The sequence below is a fragment of the Ciona intestinalis genome, chromosome 7 (genome assembly GCF_000224145.3).
Source record: "Ciona intestinalis chromosome 7, KH, whole genome shotgun sequence".
NCBI classification, from domain to species: Eukaryota; Metazoa; Chordata; class Ascidiacea; order Phlebobranchia; family Cionidae; genus Ciona; species Ciona intestinalis.
Window position 1 is genome coordinate 1,072,513 of NC_020172.2, and position 16,015 is coordinate 1,088,527.

Sequence of the window (16,015 nt, forward strand, 5' to 3'; positions counted from 1 at the left end):
ATGTAAGGTTATAGTCATAAAACGCCCGTTCAAACTCGTCACTTTTGAAACAAAAGCGGTAAATTGCTTTTAATTAGGCACTTTTAAGTTTGTAATACAAATATTTTTTTTACAAAACGTGCGGTTTATATAAACAAAACATGTGTTCATGTGTTTAGTAATTGCCTAATTTACATTTATTGCCTATAAATGCTCTATTAATTGTTTCAATGTATATATTATTACGCTAAATATTTGCAGGGTATTTTAAAGTGCCTGGATGGCTGATGTAACCATAATTAAGCAAGTGTACATAAATATATATTTTTTCTAGATATGCACTTACTTATGGTTACATCATAATTTTAATTTAAAGTGTAGTTATTATTTAACTACTACAAAGAGTAGATATAGTAGGGTAGGGAAGATGGGGCACTTTTGGTACATAATGTCCAAATGAAATGATCGTGTTTTAAACAATAAACAACGGTCTATGGAGTCGTTAGGATATAGTTTGATAATTCGTTGAATGTTCTATGTTTGCTACTAAGTGGGGCGAGAAAATAGAGTTAAAAGGTGTCCCGCCTTCTCCCACCCTACTGTGTATAATATGTGAAGATACATAAGGCGCTAAATATGAATATACATAAGGCGCCATTTCCGCTGTAAACCTTCTGTATTTAAATATTGCGTGTCATGTTTTAGCCTAATTTGCATTTAACGACTCCCACAATGTATATTAGGTTGAAAGAGCACCGAGATGGTGAACAGGAAACTTGCGTATATCTGATTGTACAGTAATAAAAATTGACTCATAATCGTTAACAAGTTACGCGTAATTACCGCACAGAAAAAATCCGCAAATTTGGTCAGTTATTCTTCTTTCGTCAAATGACTAGAAACTATAACGGTCCAGCATATTTTTAATTTTCGTCAATGCATCGTCGATAAAACATGAAGGTTCTGCACCATTTATATCACGCGTCACTAATGTGTTGGTCATAACCATGACGTCATACCTCGGTTTAAATTTTGGGCATTTGACGGGTAAGAATAACTAAGTGCAAGCGAAACTTTTTTCGAATTTATGTGGTTTCCAGCTTAGTTTGCGAGCGCTGCACGTGGTTTCGGACACGTTCCAGTCTATTTTAAATTCTTTGTTTATTTATTAAAATTATTAATAGAATGAAAGGGAGGCATTAAAAAGGCAATTCGGTAATGCATTTAGAATTTAGATCATTATCGACGATATTTTGGGATAATATGCTTTTAAATAGACGGGATCTGAATAAATATTTAGTTAAACAAGCGCGCTTTTCCGGATCTTGTTATAAATATTACATAAACTTGAGAGATCGCGTGATGGTGAAATCACATAAAAATGCTTTGTTCATTTGTTTATTGTGGGCGTCTGGGCGACGAATACGTTAAAACACAACGAACCGATTTAACCAAGACGCCACGTAGCGGTGTTTTGTTCAATAATAACTTGCAAGTAGAGTTCTATCATGGTATACTGAAGTGACTTCAGTATACTATGGTTCTATAGATATCTGACTTAAGGAGTCTATGCATCGTACATATTTATACGAACGGATTTAACATAGCCGCATAGTGGGAATGAAAAGAAGCAAAATTTATTTCATTTCATATTGGATACACTTCTACACGCACCAAATACACCCATCCAATAATACCTTATTAAAGGTTTTTTTAAATGCGAGCGGATCTGTGGGTTTATGGATACATCGGCAATCCTAAAGCACTTGATGACATATCAAATATACGTGATGTTACGTGTCTATATACGTAGCGTCAAGCCACACTCTGTGTTTTAATCGGAGAATTGTCAGATTCTGCAGCAGGTTGCTCTAACCTTGATTGATTAAAAATATACATATTGGAATTTAACCGTAATTTAGAATTTCAGATAAACCACAATGAATTTCTCACACTTGCAGGAAAATGCTGGTTATGTTATACAATGGGGACTTTTGAGTTCAAACTGTTAAAAATATATACCAATTCTGCGTGAACATTAAAAGAATGCGGATTTGGATAGTTACTTTAATGAATTTTACAGGTGGCGTGGCTGAAAAGAAACCTAACTGCACGCTTGTGTGTGTGCAAGTCGTAAGCTGGAAAGTGTGTGCTGTTGCAAAATCTTCGATTGCCTTTTTCGTGAGATGACGATGCTGCAGTTCAGCAATGAAGCGTAGCAACAGCTCAGTCGCGTGGTATTTTCAAACTGTTCGTTTAAAAAGGTTTTGCCGCATTTGAAAATCGGTATGCGTATAGTGACCGATCAGTGCTTGTTGGGTGACCGGTACAGTACTGACAAATAGATTATCACTTGACGTAATGCTAAGATTAGCGAAAGTCACCTTGACAATGTCGTATATAATATGTGTGCTTTGCGTAGGTAGGTAGACAGACCGGTTCGATTAGACTTTGGCCTTTTTATGTGTGTGGTCTTAGTAAACATAAAATGCGAAATGGATTGAAATAAGTAATATAAAACGGTTAGATTTACAAACTATACCTCTTAGAACTTAGGTTATTACACCATAGAAAGGCGTAGGATTTAATCGGTTGATTTTCTTGCAGCTGGTCATAGTTTTTGGTGCTAAAATTAATTTTATGAACTCTGCAATAAAAATGGCAAAGAAGGTATGCATCATTGGATCAGGGAACTGGTATTTAAATGTTATATATATTCTAATTACTTTAAAAACATATTTTAGTGATTATAGGCTTACTATATTTTATGCAATCAAGTTTTGGTTGGCAAGTAAATTTAAACTATGGAGGCAGAATGACAAATACACTTTTAGCATGTCACCTAAAAAAAATAAATGTACGGTTTTATTTTTTACATTATAACCTACAAAACTGTATGTATAGGCCTAAGCCTTTTCTTGAAAATCATTTTTCTTGCAGGGGTTCCGCAATTGCAAAGTTAATTGGAAGAAATGCTGCCGCATATGACACTTTCCACACCAGAGTGAATATGTATGTATACGAAGAGGAAATAAATGGAGAAAAACTGACTGAAATTATAAATACAAGGCATGAAAATGTCAAGTATTTGCCAGGACATAAATTGCCTGAAAATGTGGTATGTATTCCCGCAAAAAAACATGTTATATATATTTTTTTAAAGTAAATCTGTGAGTTGGCCATCGTATTATATTTGACTAGGTCCTAAAGCAAAGTATGCAATGCGATATGTGGTTTACGCTTGAGTAGGACCACATTTGCTGCCTATTAACTTTTAACTGTTAAATTAAAACCCTGAAAAACACATAATTTAAACTTATGCATGTATATATATAGGCTACATATTAATTATCTCCAGAAGAAATTGTGTTTATTTACATTGTTTATAATATGAATCAATTAGGTTGCAGTTCCTGATCTTGTAGAAGCTTCTAAGGGGGCTGACATGCTTGTCTTTGTTGTTCCGCATCAGTTTATTCGTGGTCTTTGTAAAACCATTCAAAGCAACATAAAACCTGGTGCCATTGGTATCTCACTTATTAAGGTAAGCCTTTTCAATGGTGGTTACCAGAGTACATAAACGTGAGTTTTCTCATCACCATAGAAATCTTACAGGGCAACCAAATGGGGCTAATTTCGCCAATTGTTTACCCTAGCAACGGGAATTTTTAACCATATTTTTCTGCTTAGTCACAGTTTATTTATAGAACTTAAAAAGTGCAAGTCACTTTTAAGCTTTAATAAATCTACACAACTACTTGAAAATTTGTTTTTCATTTATCCTCATCCTGTATTAATTTGTATTAAAAAGATAAAATATAATAAACTTAGCTATAATATATGTTTATATTATGTCCATGATCAATTTAGCCCCATTTGCTGTGTGCTATGTGATTTCTATGGGTGACATAAAATAACTTATGTTTATATACGGACTCTGGTGGTTACTATTTTGAGATGTTTTATGCACGTTTTATAGACATTATATAAATTACTCAAATTAGGGTGACATCTCTAACGTGTTACCCCAACTTTTGAAAACCATAAAAAATGTAAGTAATTTAATATTGTATACTTTGCAGTCAAATTTATAGTTTTACTTAAAAATATTGTTTTTATATAATATTAATCTAGGCATTTGTTTAGACAGCAGATAAATTACTCTTTTATACCAAATACTAACATTATAGTAGGTAGAAGGTAGTAACCTAATAGGACACCATGCATCATAGAGATTGATAATTTTTCTTCTAGTCCATTCCTAGGATGGTAAATTACCCAAAACAAGATTTTGACAGTCAGCAAACGGTATTTTAATGAGGGTGAACTAAACTACCACTAACTCTCACTGGCATGCTAGTGCTACCTGGTGATTCATTATGTTTAAATTAAAAAAAACAAACACTTTTTTTCTTTTCCGCTACGTTTATAACCCATCATCGGTGTTAAATTTTAATACTGAAATATGTATCTCACTATTTTGCTGGCTGGAGTTTTTGTTTAGGCTTCATTTTCGGTGTTTGGCGCTGTGCAAATGGCTTTGCTTTGCATTATACCCATTATTTTGCAATATTCAAGAAAACAATTTCTGCATTAAACATGTCTTCTTTTACTTTTAAATATGTTTATTTTTAACACATTTTTTACTATATGGGTTGGCCTGAGGCTCCTTTGTTCAATAGCATAGCGCGCTTTACCAGGGGATAGAAGCCTCAAGGCCTCTAACTCTAAGTGTAACGTTTCGAGTGCATGGGGTGACATAATATGATAACCAAACTTTTAAAACAGTGGTGCGTTTTGGTGCCATATATATTTTTAGCACCTCTCTTTTTCCTATTGAAACAGCTTCTACCCTTTTTTGAAGTGTCTTTACAAACAAGCAAAGTTTATACATTCGGCATATTGAGTAGACAATTTCTATGCTCGAAGACTACAAGTGCAACAATATTTTAAACAATCACCAATTTCCGTAAACCCAAATTTAACTCAAAATTTAAAAAACGTTAAGCATATGTCTGAGGTGTAGGCCAGGGCTATTAATTACCAATTTTCCAAAATAAACCAACTGTATGCGATTTCAGGGCATGGACCACACTGACAAAGGTCTTCAGTTGATCAGTGATGTTATTCGTAAAGCTCTGAGCATGGATGTCTCTGTACTGATGGGGGCTAACATTGCTAGTGAAGTTGCTTCAGAGGATTTCTGTGAGACAACTATTGGTAGGTGTTATTGAATAAGTGAATGAAACTTACTTTATCCTCGCGTGGCCGGAAAACGACAGTCGTTATAATACGGGTGTACACCTCGTACCAGCTTACGAGTTACCATGTATCTTACTTTATGGGCGATTATTTTGGGGGGTTTTATGTATGGCTGATAATTTGGACAACCCATTAGTGACTACTGGGTTGGAGCAATTACCATTAAGTGTCTAAGTGTCTTGCCCAAGAACACATACGCCCACAATAGTAGCACAACAAGCCTTCAACCCATTACCTCTGGGTTGTAGGCAGGGGCACTACTGACTTTGCCATGATGCCAGATCTTAAGCAACTGTTGTTTTGTTGCTAATTCATTTCTTTTCGCTTTATTTTTCTATTGTATTGAACTGATAAAAATTGTTATGTAATGTAGGTTGACTAGTTGTGCAGGTAAATTTTATTATTGACTTTGCAAGTTGCTATTTATTCATGACGAGCTATGGAAAGAAAACCTGCTACTAATGAATATGCTGGTGGACAGTGGTGGTACTGTCCATGTATTAAAAGTTAGTTTTTCACATTTGGAATAGGTTCTTTTTTAATAAAATTTCTGTAAAAGCTGTTCTGAGTAAAGCCTCAACTAACTTAAACATTTGGGTGTGTCACATGTCTCACCAGGTGTTGCTTGGCACATATGGTGGTTTTCGTTAATTATTGAATAGCCCAGACAAGGTCAGTCGTGCATCAACAGCAGTGTAATATTCATATGTATCTGATTGTGCACACAGAACCATTAGCGTTAATCTTTTATGTATACAAGTAAATCTTAAAACCCTGATTATAGAAAATTGAATAGCAGTTTCAAGGATAACTATAAGACAGAAGTTCCAATGCCAAGTATATATTTCCGGTTAAAATTATTGGGTGTTGGCAAAACCAATGTATATTTTCACTTTTCACATTTAAAATTTTGTATCAAATTGTTAGATTTTTAGAATAAAATGTATTTTTTGGATGTGGTATGTCTTTGCTAGCTCCATGGATGTTTTTTTAGGATGCCAGGGCTTACTTTTAAAGAGTAGGGCACGTTATTGTTATATAAGTATTACATATCTCAGTTTAATACCTTTTCTTCTTTGTGGGTGAGGTCCTTGTCAAGGACCTGGTATTTAGGCCAGATTTGGCCCATTCCCCCAACATATGGAAAGCCCATTTAGAGCTCTCATGCAAGCGGTGCCGCTACACCACATTCCAGTCAGACATGTATTTTTCACACCATTTTATCCTCGTGTAGTCGAGTGTTTACGAGCTATCACGCTTTTTAACTTTGTGTGTGATTTTTGCATTGATATGGCTTATAATTTGGACAACCCATTAGTGACCGCTAAGTCTCAGGACACATACACTGATCACACAATCAGTATTCGTATATATCTTAGTTTAACTTTATTGATTGTATTTCAGGTTGTACTAAAGAAGAGAATGGCCAGTTGTTCAAAAAACTGCTCCAAACTCCTAATTTCCGAATCTGTGTTGTGCAGGACCCTAACACCGTTGAAATATGTGGAGCACTGAAGGTAAGAATAGCAGGAAATTATGTGGCATGTTAGACTACCTTACATTCCTTCCTGTACTGTTATATCATGATAAATTGCTATAAATAATATAGTTGAAACACACACGCTTTTTAAAGGACTATTTTACAGTTAAAGAACTGTTATCTGTCACATGTTTATTTATTATCTGTAAAATGTAAATTTATGTTTTACATATATGTACATTTTGCTACTTTTTCTAGCTCCATAATACCTTTATATTACAAAAGTGTCTAAATTTCGTAACCACTGCATTTGTGTTAAAGTGTCAGATTTTTGCTTTTTTACATTTTTGGATTTTTTATTTCCCCATTTTTCTAACAGAACATCATAGCATGCGGAGCTGGATTTGTAACTGGGATGGAATTAGGCGACAATACAAAGGCAGCCGTGATCAGACTTGGGCTTATGGAGATGATGAAGTTTGCAAAGGTAGTTAGGCTATTTATTTAGTATTAAAGTTAAATGCAACTGTCTTTTGAAAACCAGGGTGCTATTTTTGTAATTAATTTATTAATAAATGTAAAATCGCTAACCTAGCTGTTAACCAGAGTGCTCTTTTGGTAATTACTTTTAAATAGTGTAAAATAGCCAATTTAGCTGTACGACTATGGAGTGCACGAACTGTTTACACAGGCTGACATATCCTGTTCTAGGACATACATACCCATGTTAGGCGGCTATAATTGGTCATACAGCTCAAACTTTTTAAAATGCAGGAATAGTTGCACACAATTCTGTGAAACAAATTTAACTTAATAGTTCTAATGCTTACTGCCTACTCTATGTTCCATTTGCAATTGTTTTTATTGTTTAATAAAAATATAACAACAGGCATTCAGTTAGGCGTATATATGAATGTAATTTATTTACCTTCGCGTGACGAGGCATTGGCAGTTGTTAGGGACCGCTGGATCGGAGAAATTGTTTTTTAGTGTCTTTCCCAAGGACACATATGCTCACAATAGTAGCAACGACGAGCATTGAACCGGTAACCCCAAGGTTATAGGCATAGGCAGACGTGCCTACCTTTGTGCCATGGCGCCAGAGAGGCAGAGGGCATATCATAAGTTTGTTTTTGTAGGTAGTTTAGGCAACCATTTGAATAGTTTATGAATGAATTAAACAGGAAACTTTATGAAGCTTTCAGACTGCTTTAATGCATTACCAAGTGTATACAAAACTCTAATGCAAACTTAATCATTACAGACTATGCAACTGGCATGTTAAGACTGAATTTCCCCTTTCTTTTGAACTAAAAAGCTATTTTATTACTAAATATCACTTGTTTTTATTTTTTAGGCTTTCTTTCCAGACAGCCCACCGGAGATTGCGACATTTTTTGAAAGTTGTGGAGTGGCTGATTTGGTCACGACATGTTATGGTGGACGAAACATGAGAGTGTCTAGAGCTTTTGTGAAGGAAAATAAGGTATAACAAACAAAATAATAGTTTTTTGCCATTACCAACTAATTTTCCATACAATAAATTAAAAAGTTTGCAACATTCTTATTTTTCAAAATTCAGGTTTAAAAACTGCATCTTGTAAAGCCATAACAACAAAAATAAATCTGGCTTTGAAACCGCTCTAGGTTTTATGTTATGCTGCTTAAAAAATCCAAATGTGTGCCTTTTGTTTGACAACTCGGGAAGTCAACCTTTCCCAAATAATAAATTATGGCCTGCTTATTTGTAGTTCTAAATTTAGTGCATTTTTCCTTAACTAAAATTAATTGCAATAATTGGTACTCTATTTTAATCCAGTAGCAAATGTCCATCATTTATTCAGTTCAGTAGTTTCCTTTTCAAGTAATATCTGTTTTAATTGTCTATACTGTTAACAAGACAACAGACACATTTAAACTGGCGCAATAATATGCTTCAAATAGTCTTCGCACACAACATAAGCTACAGAAGGACATTTTCATTCTAACAACCAATACCACTAATGAAACATTATGCTCAATATTTTATTTTTTGGGCGTGAGGACCTGCAATTCAGATTTGGCTCATTGTCCCAACACTCAGACACCCAAAGTCTTATCCACACATACCAGCATACACATAACCAATTCCACCTACCTTTCACAGCCCATCGAAGTCTTGGAAGCAGAAATGCTAAATGGTCAGAAACTACAAGGCCCTGAAACTGCCCGCGAAGTTTATAAAGTTCTAAAAACCTTGAACATCGATGAATCTGAGTAAGTTATCCTATTTGGCATTTCATTGGTGGTATGTAATGTTTATGGGCTTGGGGGTACCAGGTAACCTTTTTAAAGTGATGACAATGACATATGTTTAATCACCACTGATTTAAGTCCTTTACTCTGATAATGTGTGTATATACAAACGAGTGAAGGCAAAGTATATTGCATTTACCTCTTAATGAAAAGGTTGCATATGTTTGACGACTATGAGTGTAACTGAACTTTTGCAACTACACCCCAGTTTTTGGTAAATGGGGTGCATTTGATTTCTCTGGTTTTCAATACGGTTTATCCTATTGTGCCAGCAATTCAAAATACAGGTCTTCCAAAAAAAACATTTACACCAAAAGTTTTTACACTTCCTATAGCTTACAACACATGCCACAAGGTATCAAATTTGCAAAGCATATAGTTTCATTAAAGCAAACAGTGTAAAACAAACATATAGACATCGAAAACAGCTTGCAAATTAAATTAAAGCTCCAATATTTTCCAGATATCCACTGTTCGTGTCTGTATACAACATCTTCTTCAATAAACATCCCGTGCCAAGCTTTATTGAGTGTCTGCAAAATCATCCAGAGCATATGTAAAAGTTCACCACCCCCTCACTTCAAATATGCATTTTAGTGTAAAAATACGGACCGTTCGCTTTTTTTGAAACGTTTTCTATACCCTTGACGTTTAAAGTTTAAGTTTAAATACATTTTCCAAACGAATACAAACCTTTCAAATGTGGTCTTTTGATGCGCGAGTACGGACCGATCGTGCTATCTGTTACAAAATCGTAAATAACTTTAGGCCAGGAGCTATACTGTGGTAGATCGTCGTAAAAGTCCGGAGCTATCTTGCGTACCTGTCAAAAGAACGGAACCTCAGAAGTTCAGGTTAGTAATTTCATTTTGTCCATTTATTTATCCTCTGGCGGTGCAAATGCAGTCGTTATACGACAAGCAACAAATGTTTCATACACCCGTGGCCCGCTTACGAGTTAACATGTATGTAACTTCGTGGAAAATATATAGTGTTTGTAAAGAATGGAACCACTCGTGTTGGAGCAATTGCCTTTCAGTTTCTTGTCAAAGGACACGTACGCTTACAGTGGTAGCAGCATTGAACCCAAGCCTTCTGGGCTGGAAGCGACGCGCTAACCAATGTTGTATAAAAAATTTATATAATATCGTTACTTACTAGTGGAAGCTTTGAGCCAGTTATACTTGGAAAATCGTGATGTTCCATATGGTAACCCACATTAAAAGTCAGTATATTGAGTGGACCATAGTACGAATAGGTTTCATGCCCCTGTAGTTTATAAATAGATTATATTTTAGTAGTTTGCCCATGCTGCATATACGGAACACCTCAATTCATGATAGCGTCAAATGTTTGTAATTCAATCGCTTTAACGATTATAACCTATATACGTGGGGTAAGATCGCACACCTTAGCACATTATCTAAATACCTTCATCGTGTTTTGAACAATTAACAACGGTCTACGGGAGTCCTGAGTATGCGACTTTTTGATTATTTGAATGTTCTTTGTTTACTACCAAATGGAACGTGAAAATAGAATGAACAGGTGTCTCATTCCCTTATCGTGTTTTGGACATTTAGCCACGCTCTTTTATTGTCGTGACGTGAGAATACAGTTATAAAATTTCCATCTTACCCCAACCCACTATATTTTTACGCACTTAAAAATACTTACTTTTAAAAACATGTAATGTTCAGCTATAAAGTGTCCCGCCAATGGGTGCAAGCCAAGGCCGAAGGCTGTCCCCAGTAACAAGTATGCTACTGGTTTTATGCCCCATGATGACAAAAGTAGACCTGTTGAAATTTGGTGCTTAGAAATCGGATTGTCACTGCGTATTCAACATGTACTTACTGTTAAATAGAATTTGTAGGGATAAGTTCAAGTAGTCCAATCTGTTCAATGGTTTCGGGTTTATAAATAGCGGTCGAGCTGAATACAAGAGCGGCTGCAGAATCACCCATAGTAGTTTAAGCCCAGTAGTTCTGAATTTAAAACGAATATTAATAACAATTTGGAAAAAATGCTAAATTGGAATTAATGTTTTTGAACAGGTTATTTAAGGGCGCGCAATAATATTGGTTTGCGCGCCATAAATCGACAGGCAATATGACACCTGCTGCGTAAACTTGATCAGTAATTAATGTTTTGCGTGTGTGAGTGCCAAAATGCGCACAGGAAATTGGTTACAAGATGCAGAACGGGTTCAAAACAGTAAAAAAAAACACAAATTTAACATGATACTATATACCTGAAAAAGTTTCCTTCAATTTCCATTGGTATATCAGTGTCTAAACCGTCCACACCTAACTGCCTATGGTGTTCCAGGTGATACTTCTTAAAAGAGACACAGAAAGGAACGCCCACCGGAAAGTTTGCGACAAAAGCAAGAACACGGTTCCACCTAAAAACGGTAAGACTTATACAAATGTCTTCAAATTGTTCAATGGGCAATATAATCTCATTCTTTACGCGTCCGATGAATTTTTAAAACGTAATACAGTAGCCTACTATATGCTGGGGTAAGATGGGATATCGTTAGGACCTAAATCCCATATTTGATGCTCTTTTTTTGAACAACCAGTAACGCTCTTTTAGAGTCGCGATTTACAATTCCGTAAATATTGTTTACAACAAATGAAACCAAAACAAAGAATGTAATCGTTTAATCTTTTTCCCACCTACTACACTTTAGTGTTTGAATAGAATTCTTGATCTAGTTCTATTTTAAAGCGTTACGTTTAGCACTAAGGTACTGTATGTACTTACATGGCGTGTTTTCCATGCCCGAAAGCCCTGTTGTGGCTTAACTCGTGAACAGCGAGCGTGAGACTGTGGTTTATGGTTCCTATGAGAATACAAGGCAAGGAATTTAAATTGGATAAGAGGGAGTTAGTATATACTTGAAATATATTAGCAGGGAATTAGAAAACAGACATAAGTATAAACGGTTAGCACAATTTATCTCCTTATTGCAAAAAAGAACAAAAATGTCATGGTATTTCTTTTATAAACGTTTTTCATTACTACACAGTAACTGTACACACGTGTTATTGTCCTGATCGTTAGCTAATACACGACGTATGTAGTTATACAATATTGCTGTGTAATAGGTATCAATTTACGTCAAAATCGATTATATACCGGTAATGTAGTATACGTTACCTCCTATAAAATATGTGGTAATTATCAACAAAGGCCATGAAAGGTCCTTAACGAAGTAACACATCATTAACTGGAATGCAACTTCTGCAGCGACCACCCATTTAAAGTGCGGGTTCACTGTCATTAACTTTTTTAGGTCCGGATACTTTTCTGCAATGTTTAACACTGGTTAATGTATCTATAAATGGTGAACTTGTGCCTTTTTACCTAGCATCGCTCTTCTTCTAGTAGCATGCGGCTCGTCCGTACATACCCATTCGTACGAGCTTCTCTGAACTATATTCCCCATACTTGACGATACGTTGGTAAGGCGGGCTAACAGTTAGAGAGCTCCTGTTCTCTGTCCGGTTACTATAGCTATAATAGCTAGTGAGGCGCTGGCTACAGCTAATAAGTGACGGTAAAACAATACATTGCGTTAAACTCGGAAGTTTCAAACAACCACACATTTTAATGAAGCTATAACTGATCGGAAATGCTCTCACTTGCCTTTGTTTAATGTAAATTCTCTTTCCAATCTAACTGCCCAACCTGCTCTAGCCTTTCAAATGTTTAAAAACTGAAGTACGTTACGTCACTTCAGTGTTATTATGACATCTACTTAACCTTGTTACGTCACAGACAGTGATTTCTATATGAGTGTAACGCATGGCGTTCTTTGATGAAAGAATGATTTTGTAAGTTACTTTATTCTCGCGTGACCGGAAAACGACAACCGTTATAACACGGGTGTTCTGTTTCACACGGCTCGTACCAGCCCATGCGTTACCATGTATGTAACTTTGTGGGCGATTATGTGTTTGAATTTTTTAGGTATGCCTGCAGTGTCAAGGAGGTGAGAGCTGGGACACTGTTATTTGACAGTCACGTGATCGCAAGGCGATTTCCAAATGCATGTATATTTCTAACATACCGTTTGTTTGAATATTTTTAGCTTTTGTTTGAATATTAACTTCTTAAACAAGGCCTAGCCCTAAACCAAAGAGATTAAAACCATTGGTCCTATGTGTGGTATACGTGTGTACACCACATTATACAATGACATAGGTAAATTTAAAGCTTTACATAATAGTACTGTGGGGTGAGTTTGCTACCATATGCAACGGGAAAATAAAATAAGATAAAATCTTACCGTCTTCCTCCAAAGGCAGTAGTTCTTCGCCGCTGTAACGATATTTATGTTAATTTATTTAACTCTGTGTAATAGTTGTACTATTAATAAAACTTATAATCTCTGTAGACTTACTCAGTACGGGCAAAAGCGATATCGTAGGTACCGCACTTGCGAGCAGCGGCGACTTGCAAAAGAGCCAAAAGAAGTAGACAGGTAAGAAGTTTGCGATCCATGACTGTAACTTAGAATAATGATCCGACGTGGTCCCGCCATCATTTATAACGTTGTTAGACAGAATGTTTCCGATTACTTTGCAAAAATCTTCTTTGTGGAATGCGATTTACGCACGTTAACGCAATACGAATTCTGTGTAAAGTTCTAGGCGTTTCCCCTGGGCGTTTTCCCACTCGCGATTTCCCCACCGGCTATTTCCCCACAGTGACTATTCCCCACGGGTTATTCCCCCGGGATATAACCCCCCCCCCCCCCCGTGACTATTCCCCCACCACTGGCTATTTCACCCGGCTAACCCCCAACCATTGGGGAAAACAGCCGGTGGAGGAACAGTCGGAAGGGAAATGGCCGGGAGGGAAATAGCCGAGAGGAAATAGTCACTGGGGGGAATTAGCGAGGAGGGGAGAAACTTTCTTCTTCTTTTTTTTCTGTTTCTAAATTCTAAATCTGCGAAATTGGGTGCTTTGAATGGCATTGGCAAACTCATTGTAAAACTATAAAGCGCGTTTATATGATCTATTTCATACTGTGAGGTAAGATGAGACATCGTTTTAAACATACCATCAACAAATCCTAATCGTGTTTTAAACAATTTAAAACGGTCTATATAGGAGTCGTGAAGATACGTTTTTATGATTCTTTAAATTTTCTCCGTTTACCACTAAATGGGCCGAGAAAATAAAATAAAAAGGTATCCCGTTTTGATTTTTTTGAAAAGCAGTTTTAATTGGCTGATATGGGAACTTTCCGAATAAAAAAACATGCACGATTTTCATCATGAAATTTTTATTTTGTTTGCTTCGTACGTTATTGGCAAACTTATTCGAAAACTATAGAGCGTGTTAATATTTTCTCCATGGTTTCATTCCCCCCATGTCAGCCATTTCAGCAAAGCCATCGCACAATTCTGTCGAAACAACAATATTAGAACTAAAATAATCTTTCAGCGGCTTATCTGGTACAAAAAAGTTATTTTATTTCGTGCGGGATAAGATGAATTCACTATCAAATGCAACGGGAAAACAAAATAAGATAAAATCTTACCGTCTTCCTCCAAAGGAAGTAGTTCTTCGCCGCTGTAACGATAAATAAGTTAATTTATCTATAGGTCTAATAGTAATAAAAACTTATAATTTAAGTAAATTATTCCAACTTTAAACAATAGACTTACTCAGTACGGGCAAAAGCGATATCGTAGGTACCGCACGTGCGAGCAGCGGCGACTTGCAAAAGAGCCAAAAGAAGTAGACAGGTAAGAAGTTTGCGATCCATGACTGTAACTCAGAATAATGATCCGATGTGGTTTCACCATCTTTTATAACGTTTGTTAGACAGAATATTTCCGATTACTTTTGCGAAAATCTTCTTCGTGGTATAACGTATGCAGGGTTAAAAAGAAAAAGGAGCTTGGTGATTGCGCAAGCATATCTAAAGCTCTTAAACAGTATTAGGTACTGCTGGTAATGTTATTGCAGTGTTTTCATTTTCAAGCCATATATATAACTGGAACAACTAACTATTCAGCTAATGCAAATATATTTAAAATACACAAAAGTTTAAGAGGTATGTGTGTGTACGCAGTAGGTTGGGGTAAGATAAGGCTTTTTTTCTTTCTCTTTTTTCGTCCTGTTTCGTAGCAAACAAAATATTTTAGCACAGGTTCAATGCAAAAACATTACAATTAAAGGGATTCTTTCACATATGGTGCAAATATGTTTAAAAATACACAAAAGTTTGAGAGGTATGTGTGCAAGGGCGTAGCGAGCCCTAAATTTTGGTGCCGGCCAATGTTTTATGGTTGTATTTTGGGTTTGAAACACCTCATTACAACAAAAAACACGGAAAGGCGTTCTGAATACAATTTATTTTTTATAATTACGCCGCGTGAAAACAACGATCTACAACTGCATCCAAAACTCTAGTCGTCGCCTACCACCAGCTATTTTTGTCGCAGAATTTTACCAAACCTTACCAGTCTAAAACAGCAGTTTTTAAATCACTCGTAAAAAGTCAAAATTGTGTTAAAATGATTGTTTGTGTTACTTGATTATCTTTACATTTTTGGTTGTATTTTAGCACAGGTTAAATGCAAAAACATTACACATAGTTTTAGTCACTTAATGTCTGCTACAGTGCTGCAATTAAAGGGATTCTTTCACATATGGTTTCATACATTACTCATGCAGAGATCACGTGACAAGCAATTTCCAAATCGTCAATTTAAGGAAGTAATTGTCTGATGAAATTTTCTTTTTGTAGAACTCATGTTGTTTTCGCCTCAGTTTCTATGAAAATTAGAAAACCTTGTTCAGACTGGCTAGTCGTGCTATAGACATTAAGACAGAAACGATTGAACGATGTTTTATTGATTCGTTTACTTATGGTCTTAGCATCTAATACAGTTGACCATAATGTATTCTATCCAACTATATTTTACCAGATTGCCGAGGNNNGCTTCACAAGACTTATAATTGTGAACAAAA

The 16,015-nt window shown here is 35.8% G+C and overlaps 2 protein-coding genes and 1 long non-coding RNA gene across 7 annotated transcripts; 1 reads left to right on the plus strand and 2 right to left on the minus strand.

Annotated features, from left to right (window-relative positions):
* The first annotated feature begins 2,581 nt into the window (after window positions 1-2,581).
* LOC100181104 (glycerol-3-phosphate dehydrogenase [NAD(+)], cytoplasmic) lies at window positions 2,582-9,818 on the plus strand. Of its 5 annotated transcripts, XM_026835027.1 has the most exons (12): window positions 2,585-2,675; window positions 2,920-3,097; window positions 3,383-3,523; window positions 3,984-4,031; window positions 4,234-4,287; window positions 5,061-5,199; window positions 6,646-6,758; window positions 7,101-7,208; window positions 8,079-8,207; window positions 8,868-8,977; window positions 9,480-9,549; window positions 9,710-9,818. In XM_026835027.1, the coding sequence occupies exons 1-12, from the start codon at window positions 2,620-2,622 to the stop codon at window positions 9,728-9,730; spliced, it is 1,167 nt and encodes a 388-aa protein (XP_026690828.1). In that variant the 5' UTR covers window positions 2,585-2,619; the 3' UTR covers window positions 9,731-9,818. The 5 variants fall into 5 exon arrangements, with proteins under 5 accessions (XP_002129029.1, XP_026690828.1, XP_026690827.1 ...); XM_026835026.1 differs by lacking the exon at window positions 9,710-9,818 and having other exon boundaries at window positions 9,480-9,708; XM_009860638.3 differs by lacking the exons at window positions 4,234-4,287; window positions 9,710-9,818 and having other exon boundaries at window positions 9,480-9,708.
* LOC100178733 (sphingolipid delta(4)-desaturase DES1-like) lies at window positions 9,480-12,845 on the minus strand. Its single transcript, XM_026835034.1, has 9 exons — window positions 12,392-12,845; window positions 12,185-12,334; window positions 11,789-11,867; window positions 11,271-11,423; window positions 10,874-11,004; window positions 10,694-10,815; window positions 10,175-10,285; window positions 9,710-9,839; window positions 9,480-9,549 (listed from the first exon to the last, which is right to left on the minus strand). Exons 1-9 carry the CDS (start codon window positions 12,471-12,473, stop codon window positions 9,539-9,541), a joined length of 969 nt encoding a protein of 322 aa, XP_026690835.1. The 5' UTR covers window positions 12,474-12,845; the 3' UTR covers window positions 9,480-9,538.
* A 1,456-nt stretch (window positions 12,846-14,301) lies between these two features.
* Window positions 14,302-14,838, minus strand: LOC100182698. Its single transcript, XR_182082.4, has 3 exons — window positions 14,704-14,838; window positions 14,577-14,608; window positions 14,302-14,439 (listed from the first exon to the last, which is right to left on the minus strand). It is a non-coding gene; the product is annotated as an uncharacterized LOC100182698 (long non-coding RNA).
* Between the last annotated feature and the right edge of the window lie 1,177 nt (window positions 14,839-16,015).